This window comes from Drosophila novamexicana, unplaced genomic scaffold (assembly GCF_003285875.2).
Source record: "Drosophila novamexicana strain 15010-1031.04,08,12 unplaced genomic scaffold, DnovRS2.1 tig00000564-arrow-pilon, whole genome shotgun sequence".
Classification (NCBI taxonomy): domain Eukaryota; kingdom Metazoa; phylum Arthropoda; class Insecta; order Diptera; family Drosophilidae; genus Drosophila; species Drosophila novamexicana.
This window is the reverse complement of record NW_020824810.1, coordinates 3,325,185-3,347,144: the sequence shown is the minus strand read 5'-3', so window position 1 is coordinate 3,347,144 and position 21,960 is coordinate 3,325,185. Positions and strand designations below refer to the sequence as shown.

General features: G+C 42.2%; 4 protein-coding genes across 10 annotated transcripts; 3 read left to right on the top strand and 1 right to left on the bottom strand.

Annotated features, from left to right (window-relative positions):
- Positions 1-1,163: 1,163 nt before the first annotated feature.
- Positions 1,164-3,415, bottom strand: LOC115762136 (G protein pathway suppressor 2). 2 transcript variants are annotated; one of them, XM_030704246.1, is made up of 5 exons: positions 2,962-3,415; positions 2,573-2,904; positions 2,392-2,509; positions 1,505-2,010; positions 1,164-1,443 (listed from the first exon to the last, which is right to left on the bottom strand). In XM_030704246.1, the coding sequence occupies exons 1-5, from the start codon at positions 3,086-3,088 to the stop codon at positions 1,273-1,275; spliced, it is 1,254 nt and encodes a 417-aa protein (XP_030560106.1). In that variant the 5' UTR covers positions 3,089-3,415; the 3' UTR covers positions 1,164-1,272. The 2 variants fall into 2 exon arrangements, with proteins under 2 accessions (XP_030560106.1, XP_030560105.1); XM_030704245.1 differs by having other exon boundaries at positions 2,392-2,512; positions 2,962-3,414.
- A 181-nt stretch (positions 3,416-3,596) lies between these two features.
- On the top strand, positions 3,597-14,113 carry LOC115762177 (rap1 GTPase-GDP dissociation stimulator 1). Its single transcript, XM_030704297.1, has 4 exons — positions 3,597-3,937; positions 11,750-12,658; positions 12,732-13,118; positions 13,186-14,113. The coding sequence occupies exons 1-4, from the start codon at positions 3,931-3,933 to the stop codon at positions 13,788-13,790; spliced, it is 1,908 nt and encodes a 635-aa protein (XP_030560157.1). The 5' UTR covers positions 3,597-3,930; the 3' UTR covers positions 13,791-14,113.
- On the top strand, positions 6,085-7,801 carry LOC115762178 (dnaJ homolog subfamily B member 12). 2 transcript variants are annotated; one of them, XM_030704299.1, is made up of 3 exons: positions 6,085-7,074; positions 7,392-7,555; positions 7,619-7,801. In XM_030704299.1, exons 1-3 carry the CDS (start codon positions 6,230-6,232, stop codon positions 7,783-7,785), a joined length of 1,176 nt encoding a protein of 391 aa, XP_030560159.1. In that variant the 5' UTR covers positions 6,085-6,229; the 3' UTR covers positions 7,786-7,801. The 2 variants fall into 2 exon arrangements, with proteins under 2 accessions (XP_030560159.1, XP_030560158.1); XM_030704298.1 differs by having other exon boundaries at positions 6,087-7,074; positions 7,389-7,555.
- Positions 14,114-15,075: 962 nt separating the features above from the next.
- LOC115762468 (E3 SUMO-protein ligase PIAS1) lies at positions 15,076-21,902 on the top strand. Of its 5 annotated transcripts, none has more exons than XM_030704680.1 (8): positions 15,076-15,433; positions 16,167-16,871; positions 17,187-17,427; positions 17,489-17,723; positions 17,784-17,950; positions 18,046-18,131; positions 18,197-18,353; positions 19,654-20,464. In XM_030704680.1, the coding sequence occupies exons 1-8, from the start codon at positions 15,329-15,331 to the stop codon at positions 19,881-19,883; spliced, it is 1,926 nt and encodes a 641-aa protein (XP_030560540.1). In that variant the 5' UTR covers positions 15,076-15,328; the 3' UTR covers positions 19,884-20,464. The 5 variants fall into 5 exon arrangements, with proteins under 5 accessions (XP_030560540.1, XP_030560542.1, XP_030560545.1 ...); XM_030704682.1 differs by lacking the exon at positions 19,654-20,464 and adding an exon at positions 21,709-21,902 and having other exon boundaries at positions 15,078-15,433; XM_030704685.1 differs by lacking the exon at positions 19,654-20,464 and adding an exon at positions 20,478-21,511 and having other exon boundaries at positions 15,078-15,433.
- The last annotated feature ends 58 nt before the right edge of the window (positions 21,903-21,960 follow it).

Sequence of the window (21,960 nt, the reverse complement as noted above, 5' to 3'; positions counted from 1 at the left end):
GTTGCGCGCCAAAACGTGTTTTAGACTTGGGGTTTTCATTGACATATGTTTTGTTTACCAATGCCTTGCACTAAGGTTTTTATTACATTGCAGGGCTTAAATTACTTAGCTCAGCTTCCGCGTTTAATAACAATCTCGAACCTGTTTCGAATTCTCAACTTTTTACTTTTGCTTGACATCGACAACAACAACAACAACAACAATGGCGGCCGCAACAACAACAACAATGGCGGCTGCAACAACAAAACTGGTTTACGTGCTACTGTAACTTGCGTAATCGAGTCGGATAAACGTGGCTTGAAAAGCCCAGTTGTTTTGTACGAAATATGCATGTCGTGGTTAATACACAAATACCTTGACAAAAAGCATGTGTATGTATGTGTGTGTGTGTGTGTGTTGACAGAACTATGACTGTGCCTCATTTTCATCTGCGGCGCGGTCACACTCACCAATTCTAATTAACGAGTGAGCACTGTACAATTAACCTCGGCCATATGTAAATGTATTTCCATGCGCAGACACAAACACAATTAATAACAACAAAATGTATTTACATGTTTTTACATGAATCATTCGCGGGCTTACTTTGACGGTACCTGCAATAATAGAATACGCTTTTCATTTGAAATAAAAACAAACGTCAGGCCTGATGCAATTTCCCAGCAGTTAAGTTCAGTTTTTTGCAGTTTTTAATGAAAATAATTTCGCCTTGCTTAATAGGCAAATTGCTTAGCCACAAATTGGCCTCGCCTTTGCCAAGAGACGTTCGCAGGCACATCAATTCAATTCCGCACAAATTCTACAGCTGCGCAAACAACTTTTGAGTATAAACAAAATGCCAATATGCACGATTATCTACAACTTCCAGCAAATCCATATTATTGAAAAGAGCTTTGATTTTTATGGGATACACATGTGGGGAAAATATACAGCTTTCATACAAGAAACTTATTTGGGTACGATTAATCCTCAGCTACAGTGATCGCTCGCAACGTGGAACTTGTGGGTTTCCGAGCTCATTAAAAAATCGCATTTCAACAAGCCTCAACACCTTCTAAACGTATAGCCGTTTCCTTTTATCCGACAAGCATGTTTCACTGTACAGGCAATTCACAGATTAGATAATTAAACAAGATTAATTGGAAAATAGGGACGCCATAGTTGTGTGCTTTATTGTGTGCTGCGGCTGCAAAGCAGCGTAGTCAAAAATCGAAATTATTTCCAGTTAAAATCGTAAAATTATGAGTGAGCTTAGCAAATTTAATATTATTATTAATACAAGCGTCGCGTGTATTGTATCTGCTGGCCATGTGAGGTCTGCCCGGCGCTGGAGCCAGCGGCCGGCTGCATGGACAGTTGTTGCCTGGTTAATTGCTGATCATAGTTATTGGCGGCGCGTCCCGGCGCATAGCCTTGCGTTATGCTGCCCGTTGCCTTGGGATTCTGCATGCAAATAGACACAAATGATTAATATGCATTTGATGGTGGATTGGACAGTATTCACCTGCGCCGCACTGGTGCTGATTTGCAGTACATTGGGATGCAGCGATAGCTCGCTCTGCATGGGCTTATATATGACACCGCCTTCGGACAGTAAATGCGGCGGCGGCGGTACATGGCTCTGTGTCGAGCCCTCATGCTTGACCTCAATGTGATAGCGATCCGGCAGCTTCTCCATGGTCACTTGCGGCTTGGACGTTTGCACGGTTAGGCTACTGGCGGCAGTCTGCACCTGCACCAGGTCAGCCTGCGATATGGGCGGTTGATCCAAATTGATGTGCAGCACCTGCATGGGCTGGGCTTTGGGTGATGGTGATTGTGAGCCGGGCGCCTTGCTGACAGTTGCACTGGGCCCAGTCTGTAGCTCCACATGGTATCCGGGCCGCAGTGGCAGGCCATAGTTGTTGTATATGGACTGTAGGCGTGCCTCTGCCTGATGCTGTGTGGTCGGTGGCGCCGCAGTCGTCTGATAGAATAGGGTACCCGTGCTCGGATACTGCGCCGTGGACTCTGTAAGCGAAATACAAAAAGAGAAAATAAGTAAAGCGTGCGGTCATGTAAGGGCCAATTGCTTTGTTAGAGTTCAACTGAGTCGCTTTAGGTGAACTACTCAAGAGTATCGATTAATATTCTTACTGTTCCATGACATTTTAGCATAGTCAGCGGCACGACGGTAGTCATCGTGTTCTGCGAAACGAATTACAAACAAATAACGAAATCAAAAGTAAATTAAGTGTATGTGCAGGTTAGAAATTAGTGCGCGCTATTCAAATGCGTGACTATGGCTCAGCCAAATCGATATAAACACATGTATATCGTATATGTTAGTAGGGTGAGGGAAGCAAAATAGTGCCAGGGCCTGTGCTGGCCAATGTTTGGGGCCTGGCTTACTCGTTTGCTGTTGTGCATAGTTGGCGGGGCTCTTGTAGTACGCCTGATGCTGCTGGCTGGGCGGCGAGGGGCTGCGTCCGCGTTTCACAGACGCCGCCTGGGTGCCCGGCGCAGGCGGCTGCTAATGAAATTTAAACAAATTAAATAATGTTTATTCTTCGATATAGTGCACATGTTTTACCTTTTGCAGTATAGGCAGCTGATGGTGTATACGACCGGAAGTCAAAAATACCTGGGCTGTGGCTGCGCTGGCCGCCGCCGCCTGCTGCATGGCCTGCACCTGCTGCAGGGCAAACAGTTCGTTCTCTTTCGCCTGTTTTTTGCGCGTTTCGTCATCGTTTAGCACCTTCTTCAGTTGCACCACCAGCTGGTGCTTCTTGTTATACAAATCGGCCACCTGCTCGTCCAGTCGGCTGATCTCACTACGTGTATCCGCTAGCGACAAATTATTTTCGCGTTCACGTGCTTCTCGCTCGCGCCGCAGGCGCAGCTCCTCGCATTGTCTTTCATACTCTGTACGTATAATATAATGGGCATTATTGTTCATTAATCATATTTAATTGCAGTTACCCTCCTGTCTGCGCTTTCGGTCGGCTAGAATAAAGCCTTTAAGTGACCCTCGCAGTTTTTCTGCACGCTCTGCAGCTGCGGCTTGCACAGCCGCATTGTTATTGTTCACCGCAGACGCTGGCGGCATCTTTGTGTTATGCTTAGTTATTTTGCCAATTTTATAAGCTTTTATGGGACAGGCACGCAGCGCGTAAATTGTGTTAAACCAAACCCAAAAAAACAGGCCAAAACGCCACAGCAGTTGGCTAAACTGAAACTGATTTATTTAATGCCCAAATGGCGCGGTGTTGTCACGTCTGCGCGCGTAATAGTTTTTGTTTAATGCAGAGCAAAGCAGGTCGAATTAGTAGTGAAATAATTGTCCCAACTTGCTTAATAACATTTCGCTTTATATGCTGCTTATTAGTTTTTAATTCTGGCCTTAAACTAAATAATAAACAATTTGTTGTTTTCAACGCACGCGGGCTGGCAACTCTGCTTGTGGCACACTATAGTTGTCTCTTGCGCACTTATGTTGATAACAGCTGGTTGCGTAGAGTTTGTTATTAACATCTGGTCACACTTAAGGCTGCACAACTATCGATAGCGACCAACTCATCGATAGTAGTAAATCTAGCAACTTGGCTCAGTTGCAGTCGAGTTTTCTTTGCGTCTTGTCACTGCGCGGTAGAAAATCACCAAAAATTCGCTTTCATACAACAAAAAGTGCTTAATAATATATATATTAGTGATATAAAGTGCAACCGCAGTTATCGCCACTGTGATTTGTGCTAAAATACGCGGGCCTAACGCTTTTGGCAGGTTATTCAATACAAATGCTGTGAAATGTGTGTTCAGTTCTTTGATTAACCCACTTTAATTTTGTGCCTGCCAATAAGATTTTTATAGCGTCGAAATAAACAAGAAAAAAAGGCGGCTAAAATAAGAGGAACCAGCGCAGCAAGCAACAAAAACTCCAACATCACAACTATGGCCAGTGAGTAATAACAGCAAGTTAGAAATAGAAATAAAATTATGCTTGAATTTTATGCGCACAGTTTGCGTAGCAGCTCCTAAAACCATTTCAGGCTGCATGCTTAATTCAGTTCTTAGGATAAACAAATGCAACTCATGCGTGTCATTGTGTGTGTGTGTGCGTGTTTGTGTGTGTGGCAATGTCTACATTTTATGTGCGCCTTTATATTTTACGAACTGCCGCTGAATGCACAACAGATTCGAGTACATACGCCCCGCTGCCAGAGACCAGGTGCTTCAAGTGTCTGTCTGTCTGCCGGCAAGAAAAGTTGTGGCAAGTGTGTTGTTGGTGGGAGGGTGGTGGGGGGAAAGGTTGCGGCAGCCTGCCGTCGCCGCCGCCGTCTTTTCCTCGGGGGAGTCATGTGTGAAAAATCAATATTTACGCACCATACCGTTTGTTGTTGTTGTTTTGCGCTGCACTTTGCACGCTTAAATGTTTAAGCCCAACCTGGTCACACTCAGTGATCGCCTTGTTACACTCTTAAACGGAATCCAATCAGCGCTTACATTAAAGTCTGAGCTAACTTAAGCTCAATCAGTTTGTCATAATTATTGTCAATTGTGGAGTAAGCATTAGCAAGCCATATTTTTGCATATCTGCAAATCTGAATAACGACTCTGTAGTCCAATTAGAAACGTATGTGGGATACGGAATTGGATGAGCAATTCATGTTCACCTTTGCTGGTCACACTTGGCGATCGTCGTTACGTGTTTAACTCTTCTACGTAATCCAATCAGAATTTCATTCCATTTAACTGTCAACCACCTTTCAGCAGCAAACACTCACCCGACGACGACTCCCATTAATAAATGAATATGCCCCTGTGAGGTGCCAGCTTTACCGGCAATACCAACAACATGCAACCCCCCTGGGGCATAACAACAAACGCACACACACACACACACACACACGCACACAAATTGTACGTGCCGGCGCACATTTAACGCCACCCCCCTCAGTTGGGTAACTGCTGCAGCTGCGTCCCATTCCCCCCCAAAACTCACTTTAGATTTTAATTGGTCCTTTGTGTCTCGCACCACCCACCATCGCAGCGCCTGGCCACACTGATAAGGCATATCGTTTGCCAGAAACACCCTGCGCTCAAATTTTGCATTCGGTTTGGGTCCTGCCTTTGCTTTTCTTGATTCTTTATTGTTATTATTATTATTTTCGGGCTTTTCATTCGTTTCACGCAGCTTTAGTCGAGATTAGCTGTGTGTGGGTTTTCCTAGTTTTGGATTTGTGATTTTTCTTCTTCTGCTTCTCCTCTTGCTTTTCTAACTGCTAATAAGATTTTTGGTCTGCGCTTAATGGCCTTGACTATGGCTGCGTAGGGGGCGGGGCGGAACTGTGCGCCCGGAATGTGCGCAATTTTAATTGAGTTTGGTCCCCATTCAAATTGGCATAGAAATTAATTTCAATTAACTCGAGCTTTGAGCTACAGACGAAGGACACGCGTTTCTGTCAGCGAAAAGTTTGAAGCATGCTTTTGGGACTGAAGCGCTGTCAGCTTGTCAGTTAGTTGGCCAATTCGCAATCAGACAGCTTTTGTTTTATTTAGGCCAAAGTGTGCCACACTTCAGGCAGTTGACAACAGCGCGCTGAGCTGCTAGAAAAGTTTAAGTTTGACATGAGGTTAAAGGTCATGCTAGCTTTAAGATATGCTAACATTATGGTTGGTTTTAGTTTTGACCAAGCTTATATTCTTTAGTCATAATTTACCTATATTTATCAAACATAAGTTAGTTTTGGGAGCTAAGGCGATGCTTTAAGTATTTCACTCACAAGAGTGAAAAATAAGTGGAAAACCTTTTTATGATATTACGTCGAAATTCATTCGAGAATTAACAATAACTATTCGATTTGTGACAAATTCATGCATGAAACTGATTTTTTAAATTCTTTTTTAAAAAATCCCTGTAAAGTATCATGCAAAGCATGAAAAAATCGCAAAATTCACACCAACCGGCGGAAAATGGGTGAAAAGTAATAATCTGGCAAATTTGCATATATCAAGCTTTGTGTGGGAGCTACTTTTGCTTACAAATTGTGCTCAAATAAATCATTCAAATGGACGTGTGTTTCGTGTCAAATAAATTCGTTAGCAAACAGGTTAATTGAATTAGTTTCGATGTGGATTGTGAATTGGAACTGTGTTTCAATTTGCTGCGACTTTATTCAAAATTAAATGTTTGAAGCTAGCTACCGCAGTTCACACAATTACACATAGATAGATACATACACAGACATACATGTATATCAAGTCAAAATTTTTGCTTACGCAAGCTGCCGCAGGACGCTGGAGCAGTGCAGCAGCCGGCGCCCAAGCCATGGACCCGGACCAGCGTCTGGCCAACGGCTGCCTGAGATTGGCCGTCGGCGAGCTGAGCGTGGGCAATTATACGCTGGCCATGGGCCTGATCAATGAGGGCATGGCACGCAACCATGGCAATCACAATGAGATCATGGCCCTGCTCGAGCTGAAGAACATTGTGGTGCGTTTGCGGCTCAAATGCGAAACGCCCGGCCAGCTAATCGGACCGACCTGCAAGTCCGCAGCGCTGCCGTATAGCTTCACCGTGGAGATGCTCGACGTTGTGCAGAAGGTGCTGCGTTGCCGCAATCATTACGAGGTGCTGCGCATCTCGCATCATGCCACCTACTCGGAGGTGAAGCGTGCCTATAAGCGTCTGGCGTTGCGCCTGCATCCGGACAAGAATCGTGCGCCCGGCGCCGATATCGCCTTTCGGCGCATCAACGAGGCGGCCGACACGCTGACGGACAATCAGAAGCGCATCGAGTACAATTTGTTAACTGCCGTTGGCGATTGCTTTGGCGGCAAGGCCAGTCTCTATGGCAAGGATGTGAAGACGGCGGGCGTACAGTATGAGCCGCACAGAGAGCAGCAGCCGGACGAGGAGCAGCAGGGGGATCAACCACGACGCAGCTACCAGCCGGCCAATCAGCGTGTGCCGCAGCGACAAAGTCTCTATCAGACCGAACAGCTGGTCATTGGACTTGTAGCCGCCCTGGTGTTCATTATCATCACGGTCCACTATTTGTCCACAGCGCCCAACTATAGTTTTACGCCCACCAGGTAAATCGGAAGAGTGTTCCAATTAGAGTTCTGCATCGGTTAATTTAGTTGCTGCAAACACGAGTACTCAATCGAATAAACCGATTCAAACCCGTTGTTCGACCTGCTCGAGTCTGCAACATGTTCGAGCTGTGTTCGAACGCAACCAAAATAGTCGAGAGTTTGAAGCGAACTCGAGCCTATTTCTTCTTGGTTTGAACTGACTGTTCGTTTGCAACTCGAACAGCTCGAGCATAAAGAATGTTCGCTTGGCTCGATGCAGGGCTCTAGTTGCCATCAACTGCAGTTGAAAATTTTCGTCGTTTACCTTGCAGCAGCCACAGCGTGCGACTGGTGAGCCGGCTCTGGCGTGTGCCCTACTTTGTGACGCCCAAACTGGCGGCCAGCCAAACGCCTAAGCAGCTGGAGCGCATGGAGTCGGAGATCGAGGAGATCTATCTGACGGAAATCAAGCACAACTGCAAGCAGGAGCGCAAGCTGCGTGAGTTTGGGGCGGGCTTACATCTCCGCTAGCTTCATAGTTACAACTCTAAATCCTTTGTAGGCGACAAGCTGTTGCAACGCGCTCGCAACACGAACAATCACAATTTGCTTGATCACGCGCTGAAGATGCCAACGCCCGCCTGCCACGCCCTCATCAAGCTGGATCAGTTCAAAAGCCAGCCGCTGCTATTGGACAATATTTCGGATAAGAATGACTCGTGGGATTAAAAATCGAAACAAAAACCAAAAAAAAAAAACAAACTGAACTCGGACCAAATCTTAAATCAGACGAAATCTTAATGTACTTCAGACTTTTACAAAATTAACATATATGCTGTACATGTATTGGGTATTATTTATAAAAAGAGAAATGTTATTTTTTTTAAAACACTTGCATAAGTTATTTATATGTGAAAAGATGTATCTGAAGAGTTATCTCTGCAAGCCAAATGGCCAATTAATTGCAAGAGGTTGGCAACTCTGTAGCCCGATAGAGCATAAAAACTACCCATGAACTACCCTACTCTACTCTCCTCGCATCAGGGAACTCGGCAACTAAAAGAGCTAGGGCTCTTAAATGGGGCGTGGTTCTAGTTGTATACCAAATGTAAACTAAGTTGACACAATTTTTATCGGAGTTACTACAAAAATCGATAAAAATCGATTTCCTAGCCAACTTATTTGCGCATATCTTAAAGCTATGATCGGCAAATTTGGAATAATTAATTTCTCGCAGTTGCTACAAAAATCGAAAAAAATCGATTTCTAAGCCAAGTTTCTTGTGAATGTCTTGCATATTTTCTTGTGGATACAGCTCAGTATCCAATAAAGTATATATGTATATATATATATATTTTTGATAAGCACTAAGCGATTTATCTTTCTATCTATATATCTGTCTGTCTATCTATCTATCTGCCTGTCTATCTATCTATCTATCTATCTGCCTGTCTTTCTGTCTTTCTATCTGTCTATCTACCTATCTGTCTATCTATCTATCTATCTGTCTTTCTATCTATCTATCTGTCTTTCTTTCTGTCTATCTATCTATCTATCTGTCTTTCTATCTACCTATCTTTATATCTGCCTATCTGTCTTTCTGTCTATCTATCTGTCTTTCTATCTATTTGTCTGTCTATCTGTCTATCTATCTATCTGTCTTTCTATCTAACTGTCGTCTATCCGCCTGAACATAGAAATATCTGTTCTTTCCAGTTTAGTTAAAGCTTTTATATGTGCATGGACTTGTCTGTCAGCTTATTATTCTAAAAATTTCAAAGCTATTGAACGATAAATATAAAAGTTATTCAAGAGTAACTTTTTCTGTAGAGCCAAAAAGGGCGCAGCTGTCATATTTTGAAGCATGAGCTCAAATAATTTGTGTAAAAAAAAAAAGCGGATTGTAATTTAACGATGCGGTTGCCATGTCGCCCGTTTATTGTCCTGTGCTCGTCTAACCCAGTTTTGTTTTGGCCAAAAGTGCACACGGGGCGAAAAATAAATAAATAGCCAAAAAAAAAAAAAATGATATGGGCCTGCCACGCCCCGCCCCCCCAAAGCAATTGGCCCACAATTGCTGCCAAGCGCAGACCGAGAAGCTAACGAACTTGGGGACATAGCCTGAATGCTGAACACGAATTGGTGAATACTGAATACTGAATACTGAATACTGAATACTGAATACTGAATAGTGAATACTGAATAGTTGAATAGCGAATAGTTGAATACCGGCGGGTGCCAGTTACAGCAAAATCCCAAATACAAATCCAACCAGGCACGCAAATGGAGCCAGACGAACAACAACTTTGATGTTGATGCGTTCCACTCACATAAAAGAAGTTGCGGCGGGGGCAGGGATGCGGGCGGAAGTGGCACGTTGCACCTGCCACGTCTGCCACACAAATGTTGGCAACACACGGCAACTGTTCAACTGCAACTGCAATTTCCAGCAACAACAACAACAACAACAACAAATGCAACAATTTCACTCGAAATGCAATGCATTCAGTTATTGGAACGGCATAAGGGTAACACATTTGTTCTATGTGCCAGGCAGGGTTGTGCGGCGCCGTGCTGGGTTGCCCTTACAGTGGCCGCGTTTCTATGCCAAATGCTTGAGCCGTGCTTTTCTAAAGACCTGTAACCATTAGAGAGCCCAAAAGGGTTGTCTGCAAGTGCTCTCAAATGCTTACAACTGGCAGCTGTTGGCAACTCTGAACCCCGAATCTATGAACCTCAGCTCTACTCTACTCTACTCGGCAACTATAAGAGCTAGAGGCCTTATATTGGATATGGGGCTGCTTTTAAAGCACACTTGGACTCAGTTGATATCATTTGCTTGATAACTTTCGCAGTTGCTACAGAAATCGATAAAAATCGATTGCCAAGCAAACTTATTTCAAGATATGATCAACAAATTTGGTATGTGGTTTTACTACTATTGCATATACATATGCAGGTTTTTCTTCTCTTATTATTTCACTGTTTGCCCCAAAATCGATAAACATCGATTCAATATTTAAGAGATTTTTAGACTAGGAACTTTGAAATCGTTCGAGTATTACATATATATGTATATATATACATATATATAATAACTTTATTGATAATTTCGCTGTTTGCCCGAAAATCGATAAATATCGATTTTATTTCTTAGAGGTTATCAGAACTATAGCCCTCATATTTGAAATACAGGCACCCGTATACGAAGCGCAACTGTTATGCATTTCATTTTAACGATAACTTGAGCTTTCTTGTATATGTAGAAAACTTACATATTTTTGGGTTTATCGATAAGTACACCCTGTGTACAGGGTGTCTCGTAGTCACGCTCTTGCCTCAGCAACATTCGGTCCATTTTTTTGTTGTTTTGGGTCCACATTCAATGTTTTGTTCAACTTTTATTCATTATTTATGCTCCACAAAGCTGCCTGAATGCCCTTTCTCGCCCACTCTCGTCTAGCTATTTTTGTTGTTGTTGTTGTTGCCACTTTTCAACTTGGCTTCGGTTCGGTTCGAGTCTGGCCCTTGCCCTTCGCTTGGCTTCTGCTGAGACGGGGGGAAAAAGCTTATCAGAATAGCATTAGACGGGGTTTCGGGCCATGTGTTTGTTTTTTATGCCCTACGCCGGGCTAAGGGATAATCACTTGTTGAGAACAGCCTGTGCTGAGCTCTACATTGGACTACTTTTGATTCCTTTTAGGGGAGTTTACTTTCGTCCCAGTCAATATGCTGGTTTTATGAGGTGGAAAAAGCAGGGAAGTGGAATTGAAAGCACAAGAGCAAATAGTTGAAATGTGTGGATAGGAATAGGAACTTGCTGCTTATTTAATATTGTCTTATTGTGTTTAAAGAATTTTATGCCTAAAGTGCAACTGTTTTTGGCTCAAATTAAGTGAGGATTAAGGATTCCTACACCACGAACTCCTTGACAGCATTTGACCAACTATTTCTTTCACTCGCAGATAGATATACATGCTGTGTAGCTATTATCAGCCGACTTTGCTATCGATTCTGGCCTTGCAAACGTCTATTAACCCTTAGGCAGCTTTAACTAGTTGGGAATTATAAACGTCTAGCTACGAAAGCGAGACAACCAGTTTATGTTTAAAGTGTCAACTATGACTCGCTCGCTCTTTTTAATATTAATATCATTTCTAATAGACTTTTTAAAATATGATTTGTAAGGGTATTTAATATTCGTTGCATGGCTTATCCTTTCGTTTCTTGCCTTTTTGCTGGCTTTATTTTTTGTTGCCTTCGCTTTTTCTGTTGCCAGCTGCGATGTTGGAGAATTTATGCAAATTGACTGTTTGTCTGTTGCCCGAAGGATTTCTCTCGCTCTCTCTCTCTCTCTCTCTCTCTCTCTCGCTCTTGCTCTCTCTCTGTCTCTCTTTTCCCGCAGCCTGGCCAGCAAATGAGCATTTAATGGGAGACACGCTTTAAGCATTTGCACATAATTTTCTGGTGAACTAAATTGCGCTGAGCTGACAATTCGCCAACAAATGATATTACATTTTCTGCTTCTTTATTTTTTTTGTGGCCAATAACCGCCGGAATTGTGAGCAATAAATTTGCCAGGCTACGCTGCGCTGTGGCATGCCTCGCGTGCCGCCAATAAATAAAAATAAAAGTGCCCTTAATATTTACAACATATTTAGTTTAACGAAATGGTTTGTGTCCCTTCCTTTAGCCGAAATGGACGAGCTCATCGAGCAGCTGAAAACGACAAGCGTCAGCCTGGACAATACGACGACGACGCTGCTCTGCGAGATTTCGGCCACAAAGGATCCCAAATTGTTTGACAAGCACGAGCTGGCCGATTGCTTTCTGCGTCTGACACAGTGCGAGGACACGACCGTGCGCAGGGAGGCGGCCAAATGCATTGCCGAGATAACCAAATCGGAGGTGCAACGAAAAAAGTTCACCAAACGCGACATCATCGCTGCCTTCCTCGAGTGCCTGCGCCATGTGCCCGCCGCGGATGGCAGCATGGAGCTGCCCATACAGATATGCCGGGCGCTGGGCAACATTTGTTATCTGAACGATGAGGCGCGTGATCTCATTTTGGAGCTGCAGGGCGATGCGGTGCTATTGCGCCTGCTCGACATAGCCGAGATCGAGGATGTGGCCAATGCGCCGCAGTTCATCAAAGTGCGCGGCGGCTTGCTCTCCAATTATCTGTTGGGCGGCGAAGGTCTGGCCAAGCGTGCCATGGAGCTGGGCATAATGCAACAGCTGCAACGCATTGTGGACACGGGCGCCGACAATGTCGAAAAGCACGAGGATCTGTTGCTCAACACGTTGCCGCTGCTCAGCATACTCACCGAGAATGTGGCCGATTTGAACTTTGAATCGCAGCTGAATATCAAATTATCACGCATTTTGGCCGCCTCCACAAATCCCGATCTGGCCGAAATGTGTCTCGAGCTGTTGCACTATCAGGCGGAAAGCGACGAGGTCAAGCTGCTGCTGGCCAAGGATGGCCTCTGCGAGACCATCTACAATCTGCTGGAGAAATACAAGACGCTGGCCAGCACCAGCGAGGCGCGTGCGCTCATGAAACTGGCCTGTGAACTGATTGTGCTCATCCTGACGGGCGGTAAGTGCCTGTGACTACTTCTAGTTCTACTCTCGCTCTCTCTCTCTCTCTAATACTTACTCTCCTCTGGCAGATGAATCCATGCACTATTTGTACACCACGCCGCTGCTGAAGAACATGGTCGATTGGCTGGACTCAACAGATATTGATCTATTGACCACGGGCGTCTTGGCCCTGGGCAATTTTGCGCGCACCGACAGTCATTGCATTTACTTTGTGGAGCAACAGACCATGAAGAAGCTGCTACAGGTGTTGGCCAAAAATAATGGCGTCAAGGACGATGTGCGTCTGCAGCACGCACTGCTCAGTGCACTACGCAACCTGGTCATACCCAAGCCGAACAAGAATGCGGTCATTCAGGCGGGCCTCGTGCAGACCATATTGCCCATGCTGGAAATCCATCAGCCGCCGGTTGTGTTCAAGCTGCTCGGCACGCTGCGCATGACCGTAGATGGTCAGGGTGAGTCCAACATGTGCCACATAATTGCAAACAGCTTCGCTTGACACTTGACTACACGCATTTACAGAGAAACTGGCACTGGAGCTGCTGAAGAACAAGACGCTGATCGAGCAGCTGGTGCACTGGAGCAAATCGTCCGACTATGCGGGCGTCACTGGCGAATCGCTGCGTCTGATGGCCTGGCTGATTAAGCACGCGTATCTCAATAAGATTGCCTATGCGCTGCCCCGCAAAGGTGATGCCCCGGCCGAACAGATTGCGGACAAGATACCCTTGGCCCATGACTACGATCGCAGCAGTCTCAGTGAATTTCTGGCCAATGAGGGCACCGTCGAGGCCATGGTCAGCATGCTGACAGCACAGCATCTGGTCATGCAGAACGAGGCACTGATTGCCCTATGCATACTCTCTGTGGTGTATCTATCGAAGCCCACCGAGGCGGAGCAGGCGCAACGTTTGCAGGATGAGCTCATCAAATGCAATGTGGGTGCCAAGCTGGCGGAGCTCATTACCAAATCATCGGACAGCATGACCAAGGAGATTGTCGAGAATCTGGAGAATTGCATTAATCTGCTAAAGACAGCCGATAAACTGGTCGCACATCTCGATCAGCACAACATAAACGAGCTGCTCAAATCCATACCCATTCTAACCGAATACTGCACCTTGTAAGGATTATAGGCAGCGGGAACAGGCACATTTGCATTTATACGAGAGAAATCTACCCTCGCTGTCCAAGCACCGCCAGTTGCCTATTTCAGCCCACACTCAGAGACAGACACACCCAGACAGACAGAGACACACTCCCAATTGTAGTTTCCACCTTAGAGCAACGATTCAGATCTTAGACTTGATTATATATAGTTTCATTAACCTGAAACCGAACAGACGTGAACAGAACAGATGATACGGGAATGTATTTTTTAGACGCAAGCGTATTTTTACTACATTTACCACATAAAACATATAATTAATTAAATATACATGCATACTATATATATACACATAATATATATATATATATACACGTATGTATTAATTAAGGCATATAAAAACATTTCTGTTACATGATTTTTAAGAGCACAATAACAACAAAACGAGGTGATATCGCTAAATATATTAAATAAATGTATTTTACGTATTGTACTTATAATTTGTATTTGAACAATTTACAAAAAAAAAAAAAAAAAAAAAAACATTTGTTGGCACACATCAAAAAACAATTTCAAGCACAATTTTGCATGCAATTTGTATTAAACATTTTAATTGTTGCACTTTTCAAAATTTATAATTAATATTAGTACCGTAAAACTCACCGAAATTCTCTCACACACACACATACACACAGTTGGAATTAACATTTTTTAAACAATTTATAGCAGAACACAAAAGAAAAATTGTAACCTTATAACAATCAGCGAAAATAGCTTAAACTCGAATGAAATATGCAAATTTTACAAAGTATATATATATATATTTAACATTTTAACAATAATTATTGTACTCGATTTGTGGTCACCAAACAACAACAACAACAACAAGAAAATTTCTTAAACCTAACACGTAAGGCAAGTTTAAGCACAATTTAAGAAAATATTTATATAACGCGTTGAAACACACAAATATTTATAAATTTGAAACACAATAATGTACATTTAAATAGTTCAAATACAATTTGAAATGCATGAGAAAATAAAATGAGAGAGAAAACCAAAGAAAATTTCCAGTAACGGTTTCGGACTGCTTTTCGACAATTTTCTAAAAACCGTTTCAAAACCGTTTTGAGCGGGCTTGATTCGGTTTACTATGCGAGTACTTTCCTTGAAAAACTTGGCAAGCTGTGGCGTATAAATACTTGAAGTTATGAATATTTTTGTTTTTTTTTTTTTTAATATTAATTTTAAATACTTACCGATATTTTTCGATTTGGTAGCGCCGTACTGCCGAGAAAAACGTAAGCAGAACGCCACAACCTTCCCCGTTTAACGTCGAATTCAATTAATTTGTTTTGGTTATTTTCGCGCTTGCGTAAAACGGTCACACTGATCTCTAATAAAAGTCAGACGCTAACGCTACGGAAAGTTTTTGTCATTTTATTTTGTTTTAACATGCTGAGAAAGTGTTTTTATTCAAGTGCTTTGCGAGCTCCATTTAAACGCCAATAATAACGCATATTTTGTGCTGCATTAACACTAAAACAAACAATTGTGATGCGAAAGACCCGCTCGCAAACTCAGGCGGAAAATGCCGCTTCAACCACACCGCAGCAATCAGCACCAGCAGCAGTAAACACATTTGATGCGGCTAAATTCAAGGTAACTTTATCTTTCAATGTTTCATTTAATGCACTTAAGCATTCAAAAAACAGTGTATTTTAGTAAGAAAAAAAAAACAATTGATAAGTAAAAACAATGTGACCGCAGGCAAGCCTCATTTTCAGCGCCCCCTGGTGCAACATACGCAAACGCTTGCTGCTAGACAAACGATTACTTTACAACACTATCATCCGCCATATTTCCTCCGACAAAACAAATTTGTGCGATTAAAAAGATAAATGCGGGGGGACTTAAAATAATAAATGTGTTGAATATCAGTAAATGTTTACATTAGTTACAAACCAATACATTAGTAATATAAAAGCGGTAATTGTGATGAAAATCATGGCTATGCCTTCGAACGCCATTTTCGCCCGTGTCGTTCAAGGTAATGTACAATTTGGGACATGCGATTTTGTATCCACTGTGCGGTCTGTGTGTAGCTTTTTTTTTTGCAAAGAATAAGCAATACAGAGCCGGCGTTTATCTAGCGCTTAAATGTTGTAATTGACTGGCCAAAAGCATATACTTTTTATGACTATATGCATATGCACATGGAACAAATGTCTTATGTACATTTCGGTAGAGCCACACACATTCACGCACACATGCAATACATACCCAAATGCCATTAGCTGTGTGCGTGTGTGTGTGTGTGCAGCGTCGTCGTGCCTTTTAGTCTGTTACTGTTATTTTACTAGCCTTCTCCTCCACCCACACCTTCTGCTTGCAGGAATGTGAGCAAATGGTGCAGATGCTACGCGTCGTAGAGCTGCAAAAAATCTTATCGTTTCTGAACATTTCCTTCGCTGGACGAAAAACCGATCTGCAAAGTCGCATCCTATCGTTCCTGCGTACTAACCTGGAGCTGCTCGCACCCAAGGTACAAGAAGTTTACGCTCAATCCGTGCAAGAACAAAGCGCCACGCTGCAGTACATAGACCCAACCAGGATGTACTCGCACATGCAGCTGCCCACTGTGCAGCCAAATAATGCGAGTCTTGTGGGCGGTGCACCGACCCAGGTGCCACAAGTGGGCGCCGGCAATCCCGCCCAGATACCTGTCGGTGCTGGCGGTGCGCCCGGCAATATGATACCCTACCTGCACTCGCACACCATGAACAGCCAAATGCCCATACATCCCGATGTGCGTCTGAAAAAGCTTGCATTCTACGATGTCCTTGGCACACTCATCAAACCATCGACTCTGGTGCCGCGCAACACACAGCGAGTGCAAGAGGTGCCTTTCTATTTTACGCTGACGCCACAGCAGGCTACAGAGATCGCCACAAATCGCGATATACGCAACAGTTCAAAGGTGGAGCACGCCATACAGGTGCAGCTGCGCTTCTGTCTCGTGGAGACATCGTGCGACCAGGAGGATTGCTTTCCACCCAGTGTCAATGTCAAAGTGAACAACAAATTGTGTCAGCTGCCTGTGAGTACTAACTACAATTTATTTATCCATATATTTAAATGTTAATTACCCACGCGCACAATCCAAATCGTGAGATTTAGGAAGCTGAAAATGCGGGTTTTAGGAAACGTAAGAAATTGTTTTCGATTGTAGAAGTGATTCACACTTTTCGGAAAACGTGGAAAGTTGGCGTCCAAGTTTGTTTGAAGAACGGCTCAAATTTCGTTCGATCAGCATAAAAAGTTTATATATTCATTTCAGCAGCACGTGTTCCTGTTTGATTTAATGAAAATTGCCTTTTGTACCTTTAACTAATTCTCCTTTGCTGCTCTACAGAATGTCATTCCTACAAATCGCCCAAACGTGGAACCGAAACGTCCACCACGGCCGGTGAATGTGACCTCAAATGTCAAACTGTCGCCGACTGTGACCAACACAATAACGGTTCAATGGTGTCCGGACTACACGCGCAGCTACTGCCTCGCCGTCTATTTGGTAAAGAAACTAACATCCGCACAGCTGTTGCACCGCATGAAGACTAAGGGTGTCAAACCCGCGGATTACACGCGTGCTTTGAGTAGGTTACAAGTAGAGAATTTCAAATCGATCAGAACATTGACGATATGTTTGAATTTCAGTTAAGGAGAAGCTTACCGAGGACGCTGACTGCGAGATAGCCACGACCATGCTGAAGGTGTCGCTTAATTGCCCGTTGGGCAAAATGAAAATGTCGCTGCCGTGCCGAGCATCAACATGCTCCCACTTGCAGTGCTTTGATGCCAGTCTCTACCTGCAAATGAACGAGCGCAAGCCCACCTGGAATTGTCCAGTCTGCGACAGGCCGGCCATCTATGATCATTTAGTAATCGATGGGTACGGTTTATTCAGTCTACATTTTGGCAATACAATATATTTATGTATCTATTCCTGCAGCTATTTTCAAGAGGTATTAGGCTCGTCGCTGCTGAAAAGCGACGACACTGAGATTCAGCTGCATCAGGATGGCTCCTGGAGCACTCCGGGCTTGCGCAGTGAGACACAAATACTGGACACGCCGTCAAAGCCTGTTTCTAAAGTGGAGGTCATATCGGATGATGTCGGTGCGTAGTAAATGATGATAATTGTCTGCCCCATTCGGTGGATTTGTGGATTATAATCGTGGAGTACTAATTTGTATATTGTTCAATTTGCGCAGAACTGATTGATGACACAAAACCGATGAAGTCTGATCTGTCTCCAGCGCCCGAGGAGCAGCCAACGTCCACGTCCAACAGTGAAACCGTAAGTGCAACCAACTTTCCTAACTTTCCTAATCATATTACTTATGTTTGTATCTTGTGCCGTAGGTGGATCTAACCTTAAGTGATTCGGATGATGATATGCCGCTGGCCAAGCGGCGACCGCCAGCCAAACAGGCGGCTGCCACGTCCACATCGAACGGTACGGGCGCCGCTCAACGTGCCTATGCCTCGTCACAGCAACAGCAGCAACCGGCAAAAACTGGTACGTTGGATCCATTTTTGTAATAAGATGAAGCAAAGCAACAGGCAACAATCGATTTGTTGAACACACTTTGTATAGCAAAAACAGATTTCAAACAAATATTTATAAAACGTTAGGGTAACATATACACATAAGGCAATATTCATACACACACACACCACATACACACACCATCATCATACACACACACGCACACCACATACCAGCCCCTCAAAAGCTTGTCAACTCAAGTTGCCTTCTTAACTTGCTATGAAAATTTCCCCCTTCCCTTCTGTCTGTTTTGTGCACTTTTCACAAGCTTTTCGAAAATTATAACTATTAAGAGTTATTTAAGCAAATCGGAATTAGATTGAAATTCGAATCTAATCTATTGGGAATTGTGTGGAGTTTGAGAATTGAATTGAAATGGTCTCGGCCATTGATCTGTCTCCATCCTGTAAATCTATGGATATACCAAGCGCCAGTTGACTGAATCTGTCAGACTATGGTCCGTTTTAGACAAGGCTACGCCATCCGGCCGGATGCCGATGCTCAATAATAGGCGTCAGTTTCTGTAGTCAGGACTTTATATATTTGCTGTAATCACAATTTGTACATAAATGCAATTTTCTTATAGATATATTAAAAAAAACTAAGCGTGCGCCAATTTATGAGCACGTTGGTATTCGCTTATGTCTACGGTCACGGTAGGTTATATCGTAGTCCCGTTATTCAACATAGAATTCGTTTTATCTATGTGCATATCTTACAGTAATGCAGTTAACAAGGCGCAACCGTGACGTCACACACTCAATACAAACTCACCCGATTGAACACTTCGAACACATTTATATATATATATATACATGAATTCAATGTTAACTCCAAATGTTTTCGATTATTTGTTTTCTTTTTAATTGTGCAAGAGTTTACTGTGCGTCCCCTTGTTTACCTGTATTTACATTGATTTGTTTAAATTTTATGCATCTCCGATTTAATTATATTTATTTATTGTCAGCAAACATACAATTGTACTCTGTTTGAAATATAATTAAGTTTTTTTTATTGTTCTCACTTTTTTGCCCAAATCGAAAACTGTGGCCACACAGAAAATAACTGTTTTATATATACATATATACACATATGTATATACAATTTAAAGTTTTGTAGTAACTTGTGCAACTCTCTCTCTGTCTCTCTCTCTCTGATTCTATTTTCTCTCTCCTCTCTCACACTCTCTTTATATATATATTTGTAAATATATGTATATTCTATTCTCTTCTCTTCTCTGCATTTTTTTCGACCATCGACTCTACGAAAGATTCCCCCGAGCAGCAAACACAGCAAGCGATGCCGTCGCCTGAAACGCTACAACAACAACTTTTGGTTGGGGATCAGCCAACGGCTGCAATGCATGCCAGTCTATTGGAGTCCCTCGCCGCTGCAGTAGCGGATCAAAAGCATTTTCAACTCTTGGATCTGGCTGCAGTGGCGGCCGCTGCTGCTGCCACGGCGTCTGCCTCAGCGCAGAATCCAAATACAGCTCCATAGACAGACACACACACACACACGTTCACACATATATGTAACAATTGTAAACAGTTTCACACACACACATGCGCACACAAGATTGTGCTTTTTACATGTTATGCTTTCGTTTTGTTTTCGTTGGCTTTGCTTTCGTTTTGTTGTTGCCCACTTTCGCTCGTTTCCTTTGCTGGCATTTAATCCCACACACACACACACACACACACACCCATCTGTATACATGTATATGCCGAGTATCAGAGGCTATTTAACTGATATTTTCATGTTCACATTCATTTTAAAAGCATTTTTACCGTTTGCTCTTTCTCCCTTGTGCTGGAGACCCTTACAATCTCTCTTGTGGCGGCATTTCTCAACTATTTTTCTCTTATGCCTATTTTATTTGCTTGATTATCATGACTATTAATCACATACAATCATTATCAGAATGTTTTATACAAATACTTGCAACTCGAAATACGGTTTGATAAAGTTTCAAAAGCGAATCGCTCAAAATGCCCTTTAAAATAGTTGCTGCCTGTTTGTTGCTGTTCCTAATTTTCTATAATTCTATTATTTATATTCTTTTGATTACCCTTCGTATTCAATTTATTTCAGGCCTCTACACTTAATATTATATTTGTTATCGCTTGAGTTTATATATGTTATTCTCCTCTTCTTAATTTATCTGTGTGTTGTGCTTGCCTCGATTAATACACACAAACATACCCCCACCCACCCACACACACACACACATAGTAAACACAACAAACTACGTTTTGCAACACATAATTAATTTATTTATTGGGTTGTTTATTTTTTGGCGTCAACCAACACTTCGTAATATGTATTTTTAGTTAAAAAACAAAAAAACAAGAAGAAAATACACAGAAACAAATAGAACTAAACATTAAACAATAGCGTAATAATAAACATAAATCAAATGTTAATGTTTAAGTCTCTTTACAATTATTCCTAATTCATATAGAAAAGCAAACGGAGTGGAACAAGAATCGCATCGATTTTAAGTTATATTTCGTGCATATTTTAGCAATTAAGTTAAAGTTTTTCCTATTTTTCTTGGCATATTCGGCTCGAGTTTGCTTAATAAAAAAAGAAAAACAAAGGGATACATTCAACAAAACCCAATTTCAGTTTATTTTATAACTTTACGTATATTATATGTATGTATTTATATCAACTCTTTTTGATTTTTGGAAAAGAATGCAAAAAAGTGATGCAAAAACTGGAAAACAAATAAGATATAAACTTCACTCAATAATAAATAAAGCTAAATCTATCGTATATTAAATCGCATCATCTTTGTAATTATTTATTTAGGCACTCTGGATTACTATTTTAAGCCGGTTCAAAGCTGATTTTATAGGATCATATATGTTATATCCATTCAAAATCGCACAATTTGAACGAACACACACACGCACACACACACAGAGACACATGTACAAAACGATATTTATGTCTCTGCGAATGACCAAAAGAAATTTGATCGAAACTTTTACCTTTATAGCCCATATATGAAAACTGAAAAGACACGCGCGCTAAAACGAATTTTTGTTTGAAACAATAAATCGCATTTTGAACCATTTATTGCATGCGGGGAATATAAATACACCATGTATAAGTCAAATATAATCTGCAAATTAAAGCTAAACAATATTTTCAAACAAGCCAAGTGTGTTTTATTTATTGTCAACAACCGTTTATTATTCCATAGTCTTTTACTTTCTCTTTTTAATATTAACATTTGAGATATTTTGCACATTTTGAGAGTTATTATTTCGATTTTGAATTGTTTTATATACGAATATTGTTTTCTATTTTGCAGATGAAGATGAAGCTGACATGGAAAAGAAAGAATCTTCTGTCATTGAACTTTCAGACTCGCCGTAAACGCGCACATTCAACTGGCGACAAATCTCCAAAGATTCTTATGCAATCCACTTCATTCTAATTCTAAGTATATTATTTTGGGCCCAACAACTTGACATCCGCAAAGTAATTTATGTACTGTTCGTTGTTTAAAAACTTAAGTTAAGTGAAAAGTAATTTGAAAATAAACAATACATATTTAAATGTA